At 36.9% G+C, this 23,111-nt stretch overlaps 1 protein-coding gene across 1 annotated transcript in view; it reads left to right on the top strand.

Annotated features, from left to right (window-relative positions):
* The first annotated feature begins 11,809 nt into the window (after positions 1 to 11,809).
* Positions 11,810 to 23,111, top strand: part of LOC123663277 (fatty acid synthase-like) — a 74,647-nt gene continuing 63,345 nt past the window's right edge. The window contains exon 1 of the mRNA XM_045597966.1: positions 11,810 to 11,977. Coding sequence (XP_045453922.1) covers positions 11,810 to 11,977 — 168 coding nt within the window. The remainder of the gene's footprint in view (positions 11,978 to 23,111) is intronic.

Below are 23,111 nucleotides of genomic sequence, written 5' to 3'. Positions count from 1 at the left end.
AATGCGATAAACAAATAAACCATACTTTTCTGAACCCAAAACATATTGATTGAAAATATAATTCTTTAAAATTTCCGTACTTATGGCAATTTTTTTTAAATTTTGTTTTTGGGCGTTATTAAAAATACCATGTTCAACAACGCTTGTTAACATGTTAACTAAATGTTATTCTAGAAGCAGAAAACATATACCTGGAGGATAAATATATAATAATACATACCAGCCAGATACAATTTATTTTATTAGAAATGGCAAATATATAAGAAGTCAAAATTTAACACAAAAATTATCAAACTTCTTAAAGTAGTAAAAATTACTGTTAATCTGCTCTTTATAAACATTTTAACAAATTTTTTTGCTCGTAGGTATATCAACATATACATCAAATAACAATTAAAAGGTTCTTCTGTCTAAAAAAAAAAAAAAAACAAATATTACAAAAATTATGGCTACAAATATTATGGCTACTACAACGAAAGGTCACAAATTAATAAACTATAACATTAAATAATAACTATAAATTTTTAACACCCTGAAAATGCTGTTCAACTATCGGCTTGTTTAACTTCTGTTCTCTTGCTAGGTTTATTATTTGTGGTTATCTCTTTGCGGATCAAGGGATTACGTTTTAAAAACTTCTAAGTCAATCTGAGCCAGCTAACCTGTTAGTTTCATGAAATAATAATAATAAATAACTTTATTGCACACAGTAACATATAACAATTACATAAGAATAAAGCTTAAAGGGAAAAAAATAATTACGTCGCATGCAACGGGCGGTCTTATCACTAAGATAGTGATCTTTTCCAGACTACCCACCAGAAAGAAGCTTGTTGAATTTAAGGGCTTGTGCAGCTTAAAAATATAATATAATCTATAATTATATAATATATACAATCCATATAAATACATATACATATATCTACACACGCGCAATACTCACAGTATTAAAAAGTATAAATAGATAAATAATTATTAAATATATAATATTATATAATAAATAAATAAATAATAGAATAAATAAATAAATAATAATATTATATATAAATAATAAAGAAGAAATAAGAAAAAAAAAATATATGCTTAATTGGGTACAAATATACGTCGTTTTGGGAAAATAATGGTGAATATATGCGTATAAGAAATTAAGTCATAGTTTTGTAAAAGTTCTTAACTCGATTTTCGAAGACAGATATAGTAGGGGATTGATTAAAGTTGCTCTTTATGTCATATCTCTCACAAAAAAGGTCAGCTTGTTTTCTTATGAATTTTGGTGTGAGGAGTACTCCGATGGTTGCAAATCGTTTTATTCTTGCAGTCAAATCAGATTGTTGTATATCTGTGAAAATAGGTTTTCGTCCCAAACTTCTGTCCACGACTCCCCTCTTTTTCTTTTACCCATAGAACTCAATAATAGCATTACAAATCCTAAATAAAGTAAATAAAATATCAATCGCTTAGGTACATATCATTGGGTCAGTAACGCCCACGAAGGGTAATATCGCCCAAGGGTCATTTGATTAGGCGTTTATTATCCGAGTGGGCGTTATTGTCCTTTTTGTGTATTTTCATTAAATATATACCTTACCTAAAAAATATTATTAGAACATTAAGAATAGCCCCTTACAACACCAAGCAAAATATAAAAGGGTTTCTAAGTACGAACATCTGTCAAAAGCTAATATTTAAAAAGAACAGTCTAAAAATATTAATAATTAATATATGTAAAATATTATTAATTTTATTACTTGTCGATGTAATTGAAGTCAGTTTTTTTTTCGTAAAACACGCAATGTATATCTATAGTTATATAATAAGCAAAAGCAAAATCTTTGTACCCCTTATTACGAAAATTGTGCGAACAGATGAGTATGAAATTTCGCACACCTATAGTTTATATATATATAAGGAGTGCAGAATGTTAATATATTAAATCAATAAAAACAAAACATACACACTACCATGTATTTGACACATACAAGCATATCATCATATTGGTTAATTTATTTAAGGTATTGAATATACTATTTTTGTAAATTTGGAAAAAGTGAAATATATTTTGATCACTATAAATACTTAATTTTGTTAACGTTGATAATTTAACTTAAAGTTAATTTTTCGACAAGTTAAATTTTCTCGAACGTCCGTCTCAAATTGTAAATGAAAAAAAAAACGTTTAAATAATTTTCGAAAAATTTTGTCGCTACGTAAAGCCTTTCTTATATACTTAATTACTAAGATCCGCCATAAAAGTTTAAAAAATATTCACACTTTGTTTATGATAATTTTTGTACTGTAACTCAACTGTACTTGTAACAAAAGTGAAAAATCCAAGTAATTTTTATATAAAGTTATAATTTGATTACACTTTGATAAATTCATTTATGGTTTATTTGAAACTTAATATAAGAAATTATATTAATACTACGTAATGTGGTTCTGCAGATAGGAACAGGCAAGAAACTACGCAGTAACACTTTTTGAAACTTCCCAAAATATCGGTAATTTAAATTATCGACCTAACAGGAATAATCTAACTGACCTTATTGAATCATAATTATATATAACAATGCTTGTGTAACACATAAATATTAACCTTGTATATTTATTCAGTCTTGGTTAATTATATTTACATTGTTTCTAACTACAGTTGGTCAAAGAGCTAAGAGGAACAAATTTATTTACTTATTTGTTTATTGTTTATTTATTTATTTAGGATATATGAACAAAAAAATTAATATGTAGGGGAGACTGAGGACACTTGATCCTTATGGGAGACAAGGTACACGAAATTTTTGAAACTACCAAGCATGTTAGATTAATTTGAGATGGCAAAACTAAGGCGGCATTGCAGCAAACTTAGAAAAAAAAAACTCTTAAGTCAATAGGGTATCGCGTTTGCAAATGGTGACCGTTGGTCGTTTACGTGCGGATAAAACTAAAGTTGGTGAGTTTTTTAATTCTATTTTTTATTTTGTTTACTTTACTGTACGAGTTCTTCAAATTAATATGGTATTGTGTATTTTATATATTTTTCGGATAGTCAAATAGTGAAAGGCAAATCATAAATGGTTTGTCTATAATGAATTTTTTAAGAAATGTCATTCGGGAGACATGGTACATTCAGCCGAGGTATACTTGATCGCCAGATCAAGTCTCCCATATAAACAACAATATATTTTGTATGTAGGTACAATATGGTCGATATACTCATATCGACGTTTCATTGTAGTTTTCACTTATTATTATTTTCAGATTGGAAATTTCACGTGTATACAAAACCAAACAAGGAAGCAAAAAGAGGAAGATTATTAATAAAGATAAACTTAAAGCAGCTGTTTATGATGTTATATATCGTGATAAATCACTTCGAGGAGTGGCAAAAACCAACAATATGTCCGTAATGACTTTAAAGCGGTAAATAAGAAAAAAGAGAGAAGCAATAGAAACAGGAAGTGTGTCCCTGAGATATGAACCGGATTATAAACAGGCGTAAGTATTGGAAGGCTTTAGATTAAGAACCGTCGAATTATCTAAGCTCAAAATTTGACCGTTTATCGGCATAATTTCGTTACAAAAAAATTATAATAATAACACTAACCTACTACTACCAAATTAGATTGTTTATCGACATAATTTGGTTACAAAAAAAAAAAAAAATAACCTATCTAACTTCAAAATGCAGTTCTTAATCTAAAGCCTAGCCTAAGTTATTTACTGAAAGCAAAGAGTAAGAGCTATCCAATTATTTGGAGACAGCTAGCAAATTATATTATGGACTTACGCCTGAAACAACTCGACTGTTAGCTTTCCAGCGTACAGTAAAAAATAGTAAAAAAATGCCAGAAAATTGGCAAAAAATGAAATTGCATCCTATGATTGGATTCATGGCTTCATACGTCGTATCATTCTAATTTATCTCTGAGAGTACCAGAAGCCATATGCCTATCGAGAGCCACGGGTTTTAATATACAATTATACATAATGTTTCAAAATTCTTTCAAAATTTGCATAGCCTGTATACAAGGTTCCAATTTGAACCTCAAGATGTATGGAATTAAGATGAAACGGGTATAACAACTGTGCATAAACTGAAAAAAAATATTGCATGCATGTAAGTTAGAAGATAATGTTCCTAAATAAAAAGATCTCATTTATATTACGTATTTTATTTTGCCTCCACATACTTACATTTCGTACAAATTTTGCTATTATTAATTTTAATATTATTAAACGTATAGTGTTTCTTCTATCCCACATATTTTGGGAAGCTTGATCTTCATCATCAGATCAAGTCTCCCATGTACATGGTACTTTTGATCATATTTTGTGTCACAAGTATCCCCAATGTGTGGGATCTTGATCCGGGCGGAACAAGTCTACCGAATAGGGGGAACAAGTTTTCCACATGTTGGGAACACTTGATACAAATCTATTCTTATACATTTTGTTGAATTCTGATTAAAAATACAAACCTATCCATATTAAATTCATACACGATATAGCTAGATAATTTTGGAAACCTTTTGTTGAAACAAACCCTTGAATATGCTTCAATTCGAAATTTTAGGGATAAAAAATAAAAGGGTGGATCAAGTATCCTCAGTCTCCCCTATGTATGCGGTGTACTCTCTGTATAAAATATAAAGTAGGCCTTAAATTTGCACTTTTGAAACATGAATAGAAATAAAACTAGTAACGTTTTCGCGCGAATAATATATTTAAAAAAATTGGCATTTATTAAAATAATTTTTAAAAATAACATCGTTGAGGTGAGCTGCGTCTCGTCGTTAGCAATCCTGCAATCAAATCGAATCGTTGCGGCTGTATTCTCGTGGATGTTTTCTTTTAGTTGAGATGTACTCATCTCAACAAATTGAGGTTTCTTAAAATTAACTCGAGTTTTCAGATATACCCACGCAGAAGAGAAAAATCGCAAGGTATAAAGTCCGGGCTTCTCGGAGGCCATGGAATATCACTTCTGAGCAATTTTCTATCACCGTCATGCAGGAATGTACATTCTGTATATATGAAAAAAAAATATAGCCTTTTATTTCTTGCGAATTTAAGATTTGAATAAACAAAACGTTTATAGATTTTTTTTACAGAACTTATATATTTTGTAAATGCATTTGGTTTTACAAAACTTAGAAACTGTTTCCTTTTTTATGCATGTACAATTTATTAATAATTGTGTTTGCAGGCAAACGAAGAAAAACCGACTTCAATTACCTATATCGACAAGTAATACAACGTAGGTAGACGAAAAAATAGTAAAGTAAATACGCATTATCAAAGATTACTCCAAAAGTTGTAATCAGATCTCGATGAAATTAAATGTGACCACATGACAAACATCGGCTTTCGATTAAATTAAAAATCATCAAAATCGGTATACCCAGTAAAAAATTATGCGGATTTTCGAGAGCTTCCCTCGATTTCTCTGGTATCCCGTCATCAGATCCTGGTTTCCTTATCATGGTACCAAACAAGGGATATCTGCTTTGCAACAAAAAAATAATTATCAAAATCGGTTCATAAAAGACGGAGTTATCCCCGAACATACATTAAAAATATATATGTCAAATTAGATGACTCGTTAGCATTTTTAAAAACGGCAGAACCGTTGGCCTTAGGTAGGCCTACGGTTCTGCTAGTACTATTCATAACGTTAAATGAAAGCCGAAAGCAAAATGGAAAATAAAGCTTTAATTATAACATGGATTTAACTATAAAGGATAATATGTTTCGTGGGTATATTACACTTTACTTTTTACACTACCGTCACAAAGAAAAAAAAACAAAATAATCTAAAACACTAAATCGGTGATTGCTTAAATTTCACTTTAAACTAAAACTTTAAATGTCTCAAAATATACGGCAGAAAATGGACAGAGTTTCCACTACTTAACAATGGCTATCGTTCACTCGCTAATACCAAAAAGAATCTGCCTCTTTACCGATCCAAATGCGCTTACGTCAACTCGATTTCCCGCCAATGCACATTGCATCAAGACATTGTCATACTGCATTCCTATTGGTCGAGGGAGTACACGCATTAGGATCGTTACAATATTAAATTAAGTTATTAAACAAATAAATCAAAGTAGAAAAGCATAGAAATGACTTCTAAAATTACAATAATAATTTCACGTTAATCATTCAGCAATTTAAACAGCGAAAGCATTACATAAAAATAAATAGTAACTAAACAAGTACTTAATTCAAGAAGTTACAAAACAGATAATTAATTCACTAAGATGCCGTTCATTAATTAAAAACATTTAAACATTAAATCTTAACTTAATAATTTGAAAACAATTTTATAATTTTAATCGAAGATTGTCTATTTGAAGTCCGATTAGCGTCCGCGGCGACATATATATATATATATATATATATCTTCTTTAATATATAAAATTCTTGTGTCGCGGTGTTTGTAGTTAAACTCGTCCTAAACAGCTTGACCGATTCTCATGAAATTTTGTGTGCATATCGGGTAGGTCTGAGAATTGAAAAACATCTATTTTTCATAGCCCTAATTTGTAGGAGGGGGGTATTAAGGGTTAATAAGATATATGGCAAAACAACGTTTGCGGGGTCAGGTAGTATATACATATATATATATTATATACGGTCAAATTGAGTTACCTCCTCCTTTTTTTGAAGTCGGTTAAAATATTAATGATCAATGAATCAAATTAAAAAATATATGACAGTATTTTTTTATGTACGTTATTCCATGCACGAACTTTTTACTGGGTCGATTTCGATTATTCTTTTTTAATCGAGATGTGGTGCGTGTCATCTTTGAGATCTAACAAGTACTTTTTGAGTTATATCTAATAATGCTAAAAAAAATAAGCAAGCAAATATGCTGTACTATTTTTTAGTCAACCTACGTTGTATTATACCGCATTACTTTTCACTGGGTATACTGATTTTGATGATTCTTATTTTAATCCAAAACTGATACTTGTCTTGCAGTCCCATTTAAATTTGATCGAGATATAGCGAGTACTTTTAAGTTATCTTTAATGACGCGTATTTAAGTAATAGCAGTCACCACGCTGGGTGGGCGGGTTGGTGACCGCAGGGCTGACTTTGTCGCACCGAAGACGCTGCTGCCAGTCTTTGACCTGTGTATTTCAAATCAGCCATCGGGTGGTTATTCCGCCATCGGTTGTCTTTATAAGCTCCAAGGTGGTAGTGGAATTGTGTTATCCCTTAGTCACCGCTTACGACACCCACGGGAAGAGAGGGGGATTTAATTACAATTAAGATATCCTCTAGATCTCTCTGTATTTTACCATCATTTTTCTTCTTTCGTTTAATGTTTTTAATATTGGTCGAGATGAAATCGAACAGAAGTTTTAATATACGCACGCTTGACTTGAGGAGTAAGTTGGTGAACGCGGGACGAGAGCTTTAAGAAAAGTGAGATCGTTCGAGGTGAACGAAGCAAGAGAGAGTGGTGCAAGCACACATTTTATTTCTCTCTTAGCCAGTTATGTTTCGTATATCTAAGACAAAGTGCACAATAGGCATTTTTGCAAAAGAAGTTCTACTTCAGTCGTGTGATCTAAAGCGCATACGTTTTTTTCGATTTCTCTAATTTCTTGATATCGAACGTTGAGACACATTAAACGAACTAGACTTTCTGGGTCCATCACATAAACTTCGTTCATAATAAACGTCAACAATTCAGCAATAACAACATTGTAATTTGCACATCTCACTGTATGCGATGGAATTGATAACGGATTGTCCAGCGCAAGAGACAGCAGGGACGTAATACGTTCTCAGAGAGAGGCCATGGTAGAACGAACAAATTCAATACTGGGGCAAGTATCCCAATGGGGTGATTGCAACCTGGTCACGTTCAACGCCGCCAAAACGCAGGCTTGTTTGTTCTCCGCCAAACGGAGTCCTTTCAACTTGACTCCTACTTTCCGTGGTACACCTGTCCCTGTGTCCGATACCATCGACCTCCTTGGTATAGAGTTGAATTCTAACCTCAACTTTGGCAATTACATTGAGTCCAAAGCGCAAACTGCGGCCAGAAAGCTTGGCATCTTAAATAAGGTTAAGCGATATTTCACGCCTGAACAACTTCTTACGCTGTACAAAGCTCAAGTCCGATCGTACATTGAATATTGCAGTCACTTGTGGGATGGCTCAGCTAAATATAAACTCGACACACTGGACTCAGTGGAACGCAGAGCCAGGCGGCTAATCGGTAATGCCAGTTTGGTGAAATCTCTTCACACTCTGGCTCACCGAAAAAGGTTGCCAGTCTAACGGTCTTTTACAGGTTGTACTTTGGGGAGTGTGCCCTGGAGCTGCACGAGCTCATACCCCCATCTTCCATCCCCTTTCTTCCATCGGACTTACAGACGTACCGCAGGCTTTCATCCCTACCTGATTGATATACTCGAATCATCTTTTTTAATGCGCACAGCCAAGGAATGGAATTCCCTGCCGGCGTTTGTATTTCCGAGTTCATACAACCCGAACATCTTTAAAGCGCGAGTGAACAGGCTTCTTCTGGGCGAACTCGCTCCATCTTCGACTTCGCCTGTGCTCTAGAGCTAGACTGAGGCTAAGAGTAAGCCCATAACATAAAAAAAGTATGCCAATGATACCAAAAGAACACACACACGTCGGAGCGCCAGCGTTGCGTGCGAGCGACTGAAAAAAAAGTGAGAAAAAATGGAAAAAAGCCTATCGTGCCTTACCTATCCATTCTTTAGAAAATTATTGTTTCTAATATTTTTAATATATCGGTTTTCATTTTAATTTAATGTTCATATTTAGTTTTTACATATGATATGATCCTTACATCCTGGCGCAAATACCACCTTGCGTGTCTACTGTTTGGAGTCATTAAATATAGGGTTCCGCCATATCTGTATGAGAAGTTGAGCTGGCTCACTGCGCGCAGACAGTGCTCGCAGCAGCTTTCGATACACCCACACAAAACTGCAGCGTTTAAAGGAACGTTTCGCTACTCTGCGGCGAAGGTCTGGAATGACTTGCCGCCGCCGATAAGGGATCTCAATACCGTAGATACGTTCCGACGGTGTTTGAAGCAGTTCCTTGTTGTCGAGCAACAGACAACGGATATGATCGCAAACGCCTCGGCCACATAACTTATACCTACTATCTAGTCTTTACTTATGCTTGCATTTGGTCCTCTATATAAATATAGTACGTGTTTATGTGTGTGGTGGTGGTATAACTGTGTATATGTTTTTGGTGGTGGTTGTATAATTTCTGATTTGTTACGTAACGTTTGTTTTTTTTTTGTTTTTTTTTTTATTATTATTTATTTATTTTTTATTTAGATTTAATAGATTTTATTGGTAGGCAACTGACGTCAGTGACGTACTCGACCTATGGTTTGGTTGAAAACCGGTGTCAGGTTCCATTTTTACTATGGCAATCTGACTAATGCCGAACCGAACCAATTTGGCGCATTCGTGAGGCATGCGATAGTTTGAAGTGTGTAAGAGTAGTAGGTATTTGTATGTTGCTTTGTATAGTCATTTTAAACTATTGTTCTTGTCTCTTTGGTTTGTGATCAAATAAACGTTTTTTCTTTCTTCTTTCTTTCTTTCTTTCTTACATACTTCTTTCGCTTCGTCCACTTTCATTATTTCCTTCATACATGCTTTTCGGTTTAGGGTACTCTTGACCTGGCTTTTTTTCAAGACGTTCCTTATTTGGTATTTAATTTTTATTACTTTGTTAAATCTTAATTTTCCTAAAGATTTTGTATTAAAGACACTCAAGTAGTCAAGTCCGTTAAACTTCATGCTAACTCTCAGACTACAATTTATTTTATTACGTTTCTTACCAAACATATAAATAACCAATATAGATAACTAAATGTTCATTTTATATCGATAGTTACAACAGGTTATTAAAATTAAATTGTTTTATAGTGAAAAGTAATATAATTAACTTATTTTATTAGTCGACTTCAACAAGAATAAGGTACGCAATTTGGTTGGTATATATTTTTTATTTAATTATTTATTATTTACTAGCTGACCTGGCGAACTTCGTATCACCTTATTTTTTTCTGAAATATAATAATAACATAATATATCAAAATAAAATATAGCCTATCTTTTAAGTTGGATCGAACTGCACATGGTGTGCGAATTTTATTATAATCGGTTAAGTGGTTTAGGAGTCCATTGAGGACAAACATTGTGACACGAGATTTATATATATTAAGATTTAACAATTTATATACACTAGGATAGCAAAAGGAAATAGCTCTTATAAACAATGCTAGTATAAAGGCACTACTTATCCCATGATGGAATCTCTTTCATTTAAATTCCAATTCCATTCCATTTCTAGTTTTTAATGTACGTACACCAATTACGAGATCCAATTTAGTCGAGATTTCTGATCCAATTTAGGCGATTCTTTGTTTTTTTTTGTTCGATGGGAGACACTTTCCATTTAGTCCTATAAAAGTTAGATTTAGTTTGACCCAGTAGTTTTTATTTTGGAAGAGGCCTGGTTGGAGTTAATTGGGGATTAGGAGAGAGACCCCCCGGGGCCGACCGTAGAATTGGGCGTGGAACAAGCTACGCGACCAGTCGGCCCCCATCAGTGAAACGCTACAGCCGGAGCAACTGAGAAGGATCGTCAGGGAACTCTTTCTCGACTGCTTCATACCTCCCAGGATGGCTTGGCAGACGCCGGACGAGGAGGAGGGTGTTCCGCTACCCATCACAGAGGCTGAAATGGAGGTGGCTTTGTCCCGCCTTCGGAGTAAGAAGAGGGCGCGGAATCCAGACGGAGTGAACGGGAGAGTGCTTGCGATCGCTCTCGGGCACCTCTGCGATAGCCTTCGGGAACTTTTTGACCGCTGCCTGCGGTCTGGTCAGTTCCCGGGGGCCTGGAAGGAGGGTCGGCTTTGCCTACTTCCTAAGGCAGGGCGGACCCCGGACCCGGCTTCGTCGATGCAGCCGGTGGTGTTGCTGAACGAAGCTGGGAAACTCTTGGAGAGAATAGTGGCTTCCCGGCTCGTTCAGCACTTGGAGTAGGGCTCGGGACCCGGACTCTCAGAATCCTGGTCTTTTCACCGAGGCCAGTCTGTCACTGCAGGGATCCTGTTGCCTGCAGATCCGGGACCCTCCAATTAATGCGGCTGAAGGCACCCGCAAGGGTTTTGGTCGGTATTACACCCCCAAGTGCTGAAGCCGACATACGGTCTAGGAATGCCTACCCGGGCATCCTGGATTTCACCCGTAAATGGGTTCCCCCGCGATAGTAAAAAAAGTAGTTTTTATTTTATGAGCATTTTACATCCTTTGTGTACGAATTATTTAGGGGTTTTCATTTAGTGTGTCCATTGAAGTGGAGCGTGCGAGCAGAGAAATATTATAACCAATAGGAATTATCAAACTATCAGAGCATAGAAATAAAAATTAAAATTAAAAACAATATTTAAAAAGTTAGTCTAAATTTATCTGTATTAATTTTTGCATTTTCTAATGCCTCGTAAAATTGATACCATGATAACATCATATGGTCTGTTGAATAACCAACCAAATTATTAACTATATATGTTGTATTTATTATTACCACCCAAGTTATTAAATAGGTGAACATAAAGCCACATATTTAACCTTTTGCGATTTTTTTTCGGTTTCCGTTTCTTAAGATCTGTGTTTTAAGGTGAAGGCACGCGCACTCGTAGATCTGAGTTAGAACTGCATTTGTCAAGACGCGGTCTCCACTCCAGTACTGATGTAACCTCTTGTTTGAAGTATAGGTGTATAGTATGTGTTTTAAACATATTTCAGCAACCATGGAGTCAGAATCCAAGCCGACAGCAGGATATCAGATCTCTCATCCTCCACCTGGAGATGAAGTCTGCATCACCGGCATCTCCGGTTCATTTCCAGACTCTGACTCAGTATTTCATTTAAAGGAAAATCTATTCAACAAGGTATGTTTTTATTTGTATTTTATTGACAAGTTAGAGACTATTGATATTTCATGTACGCTGTAATTAAAAACTATAACGTTGGCTACATTCTTAAGTTGTTAATGTGCCTAACGTTAAAATGTAGCCATGTCAAATAATGGTTTTAATCTAATCATATATATAATTGTTAAAATGTATAAAATTAAATAAATGTATAAAAATTAACCTTTATACCGACTAAAGTACGAACATACGATTCCGAAAAAGATATTGCCCTGAACAGCACGTTTTGTCTTAAAAAAGAATTCATTTTAGTATTTAAATACTGTCATACAATTTCGAATATTTTTTATTTATTTATCGTTACTTATAAGTTCGGATTACTGTTTTCGCGCTGGAAAGCACGTCGTTTTTATTAAGTACCTAACTAGCCGATCCGTGCCAACTTCGTTGGCCGTTAATTATTATTTTTTTGGTGCAAATATATAGTAAAGTTTTGATCTCCCTCGCATTTCTGCGACTTGATTTACATATACAATTTTTTTTCACTGATTTTTTTGACCAATAAAAATAAAATATGAATAGTGTAGCTTTCTGCTACTGAAAGAATTTTCATGATCAGTATTTGTGAAGATTACTCTCTACAAACAAACAAAGTTAGAAACTTTACCTCTTTATAATAATAGTATAGATAATTGTTATTTTCCTCGCTAGAGCCCCGATAAACGAGTGCGATCGCTGTGAATCATAAATTGCAATGGAGCGAAGCGCGTTTTTGTTTTTTTTCGGTGTGTCTAGTGTTGTTGGACCTAGCGGACTTGACAGCGTCACTGGGTTGGGTGGCCGGGTACTGAGAACCAGCAATGAAGGAAAAAGTGGACCCTTTAGGAGGGCTCGGGATGTCTGTTCGTTCTAAGGGTGATACTAGCGAGATCGCACCTTAGTTTAGGACAAAGTCGGTGTGGTAGGCGAAGCGCGGCCTTTGAAGTGCTATTATTTTTATTATTATTTATTTAATACCGGCCCCCGGCCGGTACCGCCGTAACAGATATGGCTCTGAATTTAAATTTGTAATATATTCGAAAATATTCATTTAAATTACATGCTGTAAAGGGTCATATTGGTCTATGTTAAATGCACAATGTATTTACAGTACTTAATTGGATAAGGATTAATGCTGCATTACTTAAAATCACTTCGTAAATAAGCCATTATTTCTCGTAAAAAATAAAGGATAAAAAATGGTTATTGTGGGTTATTCCTAGGAGATAGACATATACCATCGCGTCCCTTTTTTAGACTTTTTTAAGGTGTACAATAATGTAAATTATTTTGATCTCTCTCGTAGGGTTCAGCTAGCTTTTGCAATGTAAGCGCAAAATATTTATGTACGACATCACATTAGAAATCTCTAAAATTATCAGTGTTTCACTGCTATATTATGCATGTATCTATTAAAAAATGCGTGCGTACAAAGTACACAATCGTCGGTTAAATGGAAAAATGACATTTCTCAAAATTTTCTAAAAGTAAGGTTATTACCGGAAAGAGTCTATTAACAACATTATTTTTATATAGATAAAAGACTCTTTATAAAATTACACGCTCACTCACACTCACACGCTCAAGCTCACTAGATGACGACGACGTGTGTCGTTTCGGTACTCTGTGGTCATCGCCATATTTTTTGTAGAAAAACGTCGTTTTTCGGTTTGCAACTTAGCCGCGAAACTGAGTACATGCCCATTTTTATACCAAAGTGACATATCTCAAAATAGTGTTAAGATACGATTGTAAAAGGTAAGAATAATTTTATAGAACAACGTATTTTTTCTAGATGTGACATCTATTCATTAAAATTTAACTATAATTGAGTTGGCATTTTATATAGAGAAATGATATTTTTAGATATGTGACTGCTTGTTGTGAAATTAAATAATTGATACTTGACTATTTGTAAAAACGACATTTTTTTGTATAGTTTATGTACATTTAGGCATGAGGCTAATCAGAAAAATGTAACAATTTTAAATATGACTGCAAATGTTTAAAATAAATATTTAGTGTATGTGCTTTTTTTAAATGACGTTTATCTATTAAAATACATAAATTTTATTTTAGATTGTATAAAAATGCTTTTTATCATATTCTATATATTTTATTTTCTAGAATGAAGGGTGGTGAAAAAATTATACATCGCTGCTTTAAAACAAAAGGGCCACAAATCAAAAATATTCAAAATCCTTTTTATTGTAAAAATTCAAATTTTGTCGGTTATATTTTCATAACTTAAAAATATTCCCATGAATTTCACACTTTAAGCAATAAAAATACTACTGACGTCTTTTTTGTATTTTCGAATTTACGCTGCAATATCTGTGCAAAGCCGCCATTTTGTTAGTTGCGGCCCGAACTTCGACGAGAGCGCGCATTTGTTTGGTGCTAAAGGGCCATAACGCAAAAAAATCTCTTGATTAAGCTTTTATTATTTAAAAAAAAGTGCCATATTTTGATAAACGTCCGTTTTGCATATAATATTCATGTAAGTATCACATATTTTACTTAATCAAAAGGACCATATTACAAAAAAGCCTGTTTTGTTTATAACACTTTATAGGAGTGTTAATAACAATTTAAAAACAAAAGTACCATATTTTGAAATAAGTATATTTTAGGAGATAATAATCTTCTTTCTTAATTCTTCTCTCACCTGCGCAGTTTGGCTTTCGTGCGGGTAGATCCACTTCTGATGCTGTAAATGAACTTACTAACTTTATAGTATCGGAGATGGATGGGGGGCAGAAAGTCTTGGGTATGTTCCTGGATATTGCCAAAGCATTTGACACGGTTTCCGTACCCCTCCTTGTCCGGAAAATAGAAAATCTAGGGATTAGAGGTGTACCTCTATGCCTTTTTAAAGATTATTTGAGTGAGCGTACCCAGAGAGAATAGACGAATACGTCAATTACGAGCGTACATTGACTTATGGTACGCCTCAAGGTACTCAGCGTACTTGAAACTACTCTATTTCCTATTTACATTAACGATCTGAGTATGCTCACCCTCCCTGGTTGCAAAATAATCAGCTTTGCCGACGACACTGCTCTCTTATTCACTGCAGATACATGGGCCGAAACATACAGGTATGCTCAGTCGGGTTTCAATACTATCTTAAAGTGGTTACGAAAAAACCTATTGACTTTAAATAGCGCGAAAACCACTTACATCACTTTTTCCTTTAAAGGCATTGTACCACAGTCTACTACTCACGCTATACACGTTCACTCGTTTTCTGAACCACAAAACGCTACATGCGACTGCACACGTTTGCAAAAAAAGGGACTGTAAAATACTTGGGAGTAGTGATTGATAATAATCTTAGATTTGACGAACATATAGATGCGATAAATAATAGGTTACGAAAACTTATATACGTCTTTAAAACAACAAGAAATGTCTTGGATGCAAACCGATTGAAATCTGTCTATTTTGCCCTCGCTCAATCGGTGCTAACTTATTGTATCACGTCCTGGGGTGATGCAGCGAAAACCAGACTGATTGACCTGGAGAGAGCACAAAGAGCTATACTGAGGTATCATTATTTAAACCGTATCGTTATCCCACTGTATTGTTATACAAAGAGTGCCAGGTCTTAACGGTGCGCCAATTGTTTATACTTGACACCCTACTAAGACAACACACACTTCTTGAATACCACCCGTCAGTGTCAGAAGGCGGTACAATCCTGTACGTTGTGTTCCTGTTCTCAAAGAGATTCTTTTGCAGCTTGGGTGGCTTTTTGTACAACAAAATCGATAGATTTCTACCTATATACAACCTCACTAAAAATAGGTATAAACGGAAATTAACAGACTGGTTAAAGAAGTTGAGCTGTGATGACACAGAAGCGATTCTTTCTGCCCTAACTTAGAGTACTTCTAACAATAATAATAATAATAATAATATATATGCCGTGTGGTTCCCGGCAGAGTAGAATAGGACCACCCCTTCCTACGCCTAGGGTGTCGTAGAAGGCGACTAAGGGCAACAAAAGCTGCATAACACCCGCGCAGCCTCCTTGGAGAGCGTGAGTGCCTCTCCAAGTGAGTATATTAGCACTCAAAAAAATACTATGATGGAGGATGATTTACAAAGGCGCATAGGGCCGCTGCCTGGGGGACGCCAGGGCGCGTCTGGAGCTGGCGCTGGACGTGGCAGCATGCGGGCCGCCAGCCAACCCCGCCGACCGGCACCACCACCTGACCGGTTGGGTTATCCACCATCCCCGCCAGTTGGCTTGGCGACGACAGAGTCCCAAGGGACTCAGCATTCGTTGCCCGCCGCTGGTGGAGTACGTCGCATGAGATGGACACCGAAAATGAACGAGAGTGTCATGCGTGCGTACTATAGGGCTGTAGGACGTGAAACCGGGCGGACTGGCTACCGGGCAGTAATGCACCGCGAGTTCCTACTGCTTGAGCCTACGCTAACTGTTACGGAACAGAACCTGGCAGATCGAGCTCGGTACATCCAACGAAAGGGCATATTTGACGCCGCCGAGCTCGAACGATTTCGACGTGAGGCTGCTCCTGAAGTCGAACCCGTGTCCACGGTGCGCAACGAAGTGTCAACGCAACAAGAAGGCGTTCGTAGCGAAGCGCCTGTGGAGGTGATCACTGAGGGAGCAGTCGCCCAAAAAGTAGAACAGATGAGAGGGATCTTGCAAGAGGCGATTTCCGAGACTCGAGGCGCTCCTCTGGAAATGAGACCGCGACTCTCTCGCCTCCCCCTCAATGCCGCGACGCGGAATGCCATTGAGGCAGCCAACAGACTGTTGCCGCCCTATTTGGAAGGCACCCTCAGCTTGGAGGATACGGGTTCTATTCTCTTCGGCGCCGCTCTAGCGGTGCACCGCCTTGTCGGAGCCAAGACCCAGGAGTCTGGACGCGCTACTCATAAGAATAGCGACGTACCAGCCTGGAAGAGGAGAATAGAACGCCGTATCAACCTGGCCAGGGCCCTCATTGGTAGGCTGCTAGCTTTCAGGTCGGGCAACACAAGGCCAAGGATTGTGCGCTCTGTTAGAATGGCCTTCAACGGGCTAGGCATCAGCCTCGATCAGCCTGACATAGCCGATAAACTAACGGAGCGCATCGACGGCCTGAAGCAGAGAATCGCGGCATGGGGAAAGCGCATTCGCAGGTACTCTGAGAGGTTTGAGCGCTTTCGAGAAAATCGCCTCTTCGTGAGTGATCAGAAAAGGTTCTATAGAAAGCTGGAGAACCCGATATCGAGCTCTGCTTCCCTAAAACCGAGTACGGTTGACCTCGTCGCCTTCTGGCGCAACATATGGTCAGGGGAGGTGGAGCACGAGGAGGGCCCTTGGATTGCGGCGGTTCAGGACGCATGTGCTAAAATCGAACCGATGAACCCAATCGCCATCTCTACGGAAGACGTCAGTGGTGCGGTCCGGCGGACTCCGAACTGGAAAAGTCCGGGGGCCGACGGTCTGCATCACTACTGGCTGAAAGGGCTCTCGGTCTGCCATGCGACCTTGGCTCGACAATACCAAGAGGCAATAGATCGGAAGACACTCCCGAACCTTTTCACTACCGGGATCACTCACTTAGCTCCTAAGTCCACCAACACCGCAGATCCCACCAACTACCGCCCCATAACGTGTCTGACCTCCATCTACAAGACACTGACGTCCGTTCTGAGCTGTAAGATCTCACGACATATTGGTGAGTTTAATATCTTGTCTGCAGCTCAGAACGGATGTCGTGGAGGCGGTCGCGGTACAAAGGAGCTCCTTCTCATCGACTCTGTGGCGGGCCAGCTTGTCAGACGCAACCGTCGGAACTTTTCGGCCGCCTGGATCGACTACAAAAAGGCTTTCGACTCGGTACCTCATTCATGGCTCCTGAGGGTCCTCGAGCTGTACAAGGTTGACCAGGCAGTTCGAGACTTCCTCGGAGTATGTATGGGGCAATGGAGCACGATCCTATCTCTCCAGGGCGAGCGACTGACGGGTGCGGATGACCCAATCAGGATACGGAGGGGTATTTTCCAGGGTGATTGCCTGAGTCCACTATGGTTCTGCTTGTCCTTGAACCCTCTAAGCACCCTGCTGGAGCGTTCGGGGACAGGCTTTCAGTTTCGGAGAGGAGGTACTAAAGTCTCCCACCTTCTCTACATGGACGACCTCAAATTGCTGGCACCTAACGCTGCACGCCTGCAGGAACTGCTGAAAATCACTACGGAGTTCAGCAGTTCCATCAGGATGCAGCTTGGAGTAGATAAGTGTGCGGTCGTGCATGTGGACAGGGGTCAGGTGACTCAATCGTCGCAGCTTAGTCTCGAATTAACATCATTCAAGACCCTTTCCGAAGCTGAATCTTACCGGTATCTGGGTATGTCACAATGCATAGGGGTGAAGGAAGTGGACATGAAACAGGCAGTTTGTGAAATCTTTTTTGGACGGCTGACAAAAGTTCTTCGGAGCTACTTGTCTGGAGCCAACAAGGTCCGAGTCTATAACGCTTGGGTCATGCCCACTCTCTTGTACACCTTTGGCATACTCAGATGGACTCAGACCGAACTTGACGCCCTGGACAGAAGAGTCCGCACAACTATGACGCACCATCGCATGCACCACCCTAAGTCGTCGGTCATGAGACTGTACATCTCGCGGAAGTGTGGTGGTCGAGGCATGTTAAGCGCTAAGACTATGCATAACCGCGAGGTGTGCAGCCTCAGGGCCTACTTTGAAACGAGACGGGACAGCGCTTTGCATGGTGACGTTTCAATGTGTGACAAAGGACTAACCCCCCTAGCCTTGGCCAAAGAGAACTGGCAGAAACCGGTCGTACTGAGCACCTCTGACCGGGAGACCGTATGGATGGAGAAGGAACTGCATGGACGGTTCTACAAGGCGCTTCACGCACCACACGTGGACAGTAAGGCCTCCGTGCAGTGGCTGCGATTCGGCGACCTCTTTGGGGAAACCGAAGGTTTTGTCTGTGCAATACAAGATCAGGTGGTCAAGACGAACAACTACCGAAAGCACGTCCTGAAGGATGGCACTCCCGACTTCTGTCGAGCCTGTCGTCATCCCGGTGAGTCACTCAGGCATGTGCTTTCGGGTTGTTCCGTGCTTGCTAATACTGAGTACTTGCACAGACACAACCAAGTGGCCAAGATTCTCCACCAAGAGCTTGCTCTTATGTACGGTCTCCTGGAACAGAGGATGCCGTATTACCAATACTCACCGGTGCCAGTACTCGAACGCGACGGAGTCCGGCTCTACTGGGACCTGCCTATCGCCACAGACAGGACGATACTGGCGAACAAGCCTGATATCGTGGTGATGGACAGGGCACGGTCGAGGGTATTTTTAGTGGACATCACCGTCCCGCATGACGAGAACCTCGTGAAAGCCGAGACTGAGAAAAAACGTAAATATCTGGATCTGGCGCACGAGATTGTCGACATGTGGGGTGTGGGGTCTGCTGAAATAATCCCTATCGTAATATCTGCCAACGGTTTGATCCCGGTTAGCCTCGCTCACCATCTGAGGCAACTGGGGATCCGGGACGGTTCGCTCGCAGCCAGGATGCAGAAAGCGGTGTTACTTGACTCGGCTAGGATTGTCCGCCGGTTTCTCAGCCTACAGCCCTAACCCCCGGCCGTTTGATCTCCCTGCCGGGGCGTATTCCTCCACCCGCTTATATTTATATATGTAAGTATAAGTAAATTTACTATATTATTTATATAAGTAGTTATTATAATATATGTATCTATTATGTATTGGGCGGGCGGAGTGACATTCAGTATAATAATATTTATTTATTATATGTTTATATATATACGTATATATATATATATATATATATATATATATATATTATTATACTCGTACCCACGCCCACACAACACACACACACACACACACACACACACACCACCTAACCCATATCGTACCACGAATAACAAAATATACTAACTTAGATATATAAAGTTACTATCTTATATAATATTGTTTACAACAAAATTGTTAATGCCCGTATATAGACCTGGTGTCCTGAAACACAGGCCTCGAGCCTAGCTTAGGCACCAGTCTCCCACAATATTAGTGCTCATGGTATTATGTACCTATCTAATGTCCTGTTAGCAATATTCTGGGAGAATATAAATAAATCTTATTATTATTATTCACTTTTAAAGTGTTATTATAATGTCAACTATGACTGTGATAATTAGAGTTCCTAATTACACTTTGATACTTACATTTAAATGCTAAGATTCCTAATAATTTTGGTTCTGTGATTATGATTATGTTATTACTCTATTTTGTAAGGTTAATTATTTTTTTGTTTATAATATATTTTTTCTAATTTGTGTAAGCTAGTGGCACAAAAAGAACCATGAATACATATTATTTTTAAAAATTGTGACTGTTTTATTAAATTTTCCCCATAATTCAAACAATATCTTTATATACAAAAGAGACTTATCTGCTCATAACTTTTTTTTTTGAAAAAATTACACATAACCGAATTAACCATTAAAAGCAGATTAAAAATATCTTTTTAACAGTGTTTAACACCTATTTATTAGTTTTAAAATTACAGAGCAATTATAAAAGAACTGATTTTGAAAACTTTAAATGGCTCTCCTGTAAAATTAGGTCTTTTCGCATTGTGGCCTTTTTGTTTTGAAGCAGCGACATATGATTATGTCCAAGGATTTATCTAAGGATAATTTAGTTGAGTTTGATTCGGTTCCGTTAAAGTCAAATGAATGTCTACTAATTGACATACCTGAAACATCTAATGCCCCCGAATTAATAAAGGCAGTTAATAGAGAGCCAGAGCCAGTTCTTCAAGTCCATACTTCAGCTACTGAGAATGAAGATCCATCAGACAAATTATCTATACCTAAATTACGTGAGATTATTGACGTCGAGCCACTACAAAAAAAAATTAAATTCCATACGAACTCCCTTGACTACTTTATAAAACAATGTTAAGGTACCAAATCCTATTAGCAACAATTCTCTTTCGGATTTACAAATTATTCCATACCCACCAAATGATCAACCTGGGCTGAGTAGAGTTATTGTGGAATCTGATGTAAGTGATTTAAAATCAGAAAAAATTAATAACGTTCTCCTTTCAAACTATCTCAAGAGTTCATGTAATGTATTTATACCGGAATCGGATATTTCCTCTGAGAATGGTGACAATAGTTCCTTCAACTCCATACCTGATAGTCAAAAGGACTTTTCGTCTGACGATGTAAATAATGACCCGATTTTTCACTACGTGAAGATTTTGTAATAACATCAACATCTTTGGAAGATGAAATAGTTACAATGAATGAAAGCCAAGAAAATACAATTAAAGACAAAAAAAGAAATCAAAGATAGGCAGAAAGAGAATAGCTGTGTCAGAAGAATGGAAAAAAATAAAGCTAAATTATTAAAAAATTCTGGAAATTTAAAAATAGTGAGGTTAAGGTATCTAATTGCATAGGGACTATGTTACTAAATGTCAATCGGACAATGTTCCTTACGCAGATTATCAAATTTATTACAATGTATTTACCAAAGAGTACAATATGTTATTTTGGTCTCCAAGGAAGGATCAATGTGAAGATTGCACAGCTTATAAAATTGCAGAAGATAAAGAACCATTAAAAACCAAATATTACTCGCATTTAGAAGAAAAAGATTTAGTGAGAAAAAAAAGTTAGATAAAGTAAACGCCACTGAAAAATGTATAACTGCCGTCTATGATTTACAAGCCGTATTGGCATGCCCAAGAGGTGATGTTTCCAACTTTTATTATATTCCAAAAATTAATGTTGAACAACACTTTACTATTTACGATCTAAAATCTAAAGACGTAAGCTGCTACGTTTGGCACGAAGGTGAAGGAGCAAGAGGAGTCAACGAAATATTATCCTGTGTTTCAACTTATTTAAGAAGCTTACAAGATAACATCGAAGATGATTTTGAAGTTATATTTTACAGTGGCAGCTGTTGTCGTCAGCAAAAGAATAAATATATGATTGCAATGTATATCTACACCGTATATGTTAGAAAATTTGAAGTCTATAACCCACAAATTTCTGATAAAAGGCCACTCACAAAATGAGGGTGATTCTGCGCATTCCACGATTGAGCGTAATATTTCAAGGTCTCTGAAATTTGCGCCTATTTATGCCCCGGAAGAATACATAACATTAATTAGAACTGCCAAAAAAAAGGAAATCCATACAGAGTCCATGAACTAAATCACGAGAGCTTCTTTGACATTAAAAAAACGATGTTGGATCAAATATTTCAATCAATGAAGACAGAGAAAAGGTAAAGATGGATATTAAAGTTGTCAGAGTGGACAAAAAATTTAATGACAGATTTTATTACAAATGTTCCTATAAAGATAGTTTCAAAACTGTAATGCTCAAAACTAGAGCTATCAAGAAAAAAACAAACTTGAGTTCTAAATTACAACCGCTGCTACTCAACAAAATTGGCTATGTCGGACAATAAAAAAGCCGGTATACTTACACTTATAGATAAAAATATAATCCCCAGATTTTATAAGAACTTTTATGAAAATCTGTAACCAAATAAGATCACATTGTTTACTTATTTTTATTTATTTTTTGTTTAGAACGTTACCTTTGCAAGATTTTCAAAATCATTTTTATTATACCTAAACAGTATTTGAAAATAATTTAAAAATGAGCAGACGTAGTTTACATCTTTATATTTTTTTGCCTATTTTTATAGAAGAGGCTCTATTTGATTTCTAGAAATAATTTTTAATTAAGAAGATACTGATATTTTTACTTTATAATTGATTGATAACTAATTCGTAATTAAAACATTAGATAAGAAAAACATAATTTATAGTCTTATGAAACATTTAGTTTTATATTCTTATTAAAACCCAAAAATTATACGTATATTTATGTTTAAGCTCCTTGATCTCAAAATTGTTGCCATTGATTTGTCTAATAAGTGGGGGTTCATTTTAAGATAGATGTTTGTTTAAGATTGTTATTTCTTAAATTTTTTAGTTTATGTGCCATTCTTTAAATATCGTAATTTATATAAAAAAACCTTTTATTCGTAATAAAACTC

Source organism: Melitaea cinxia, chromosome 20 (genome assembly GCF_905220565.1).
Source record: "Melitaea cinxia chromosome 20, ilMelCinx1.1, whole genome shotgun sequence".
NCBI lineage: Eukaryota > Metazoa > Arthropoda > Insecta > Lepidoptera > Nymphalidae > Melitaea > Melitaea cinxia.
Note: the sequence above shows the minus strand (reverse complement) of the source record. Positions and strands in the feature narration are given on the sequence as shown.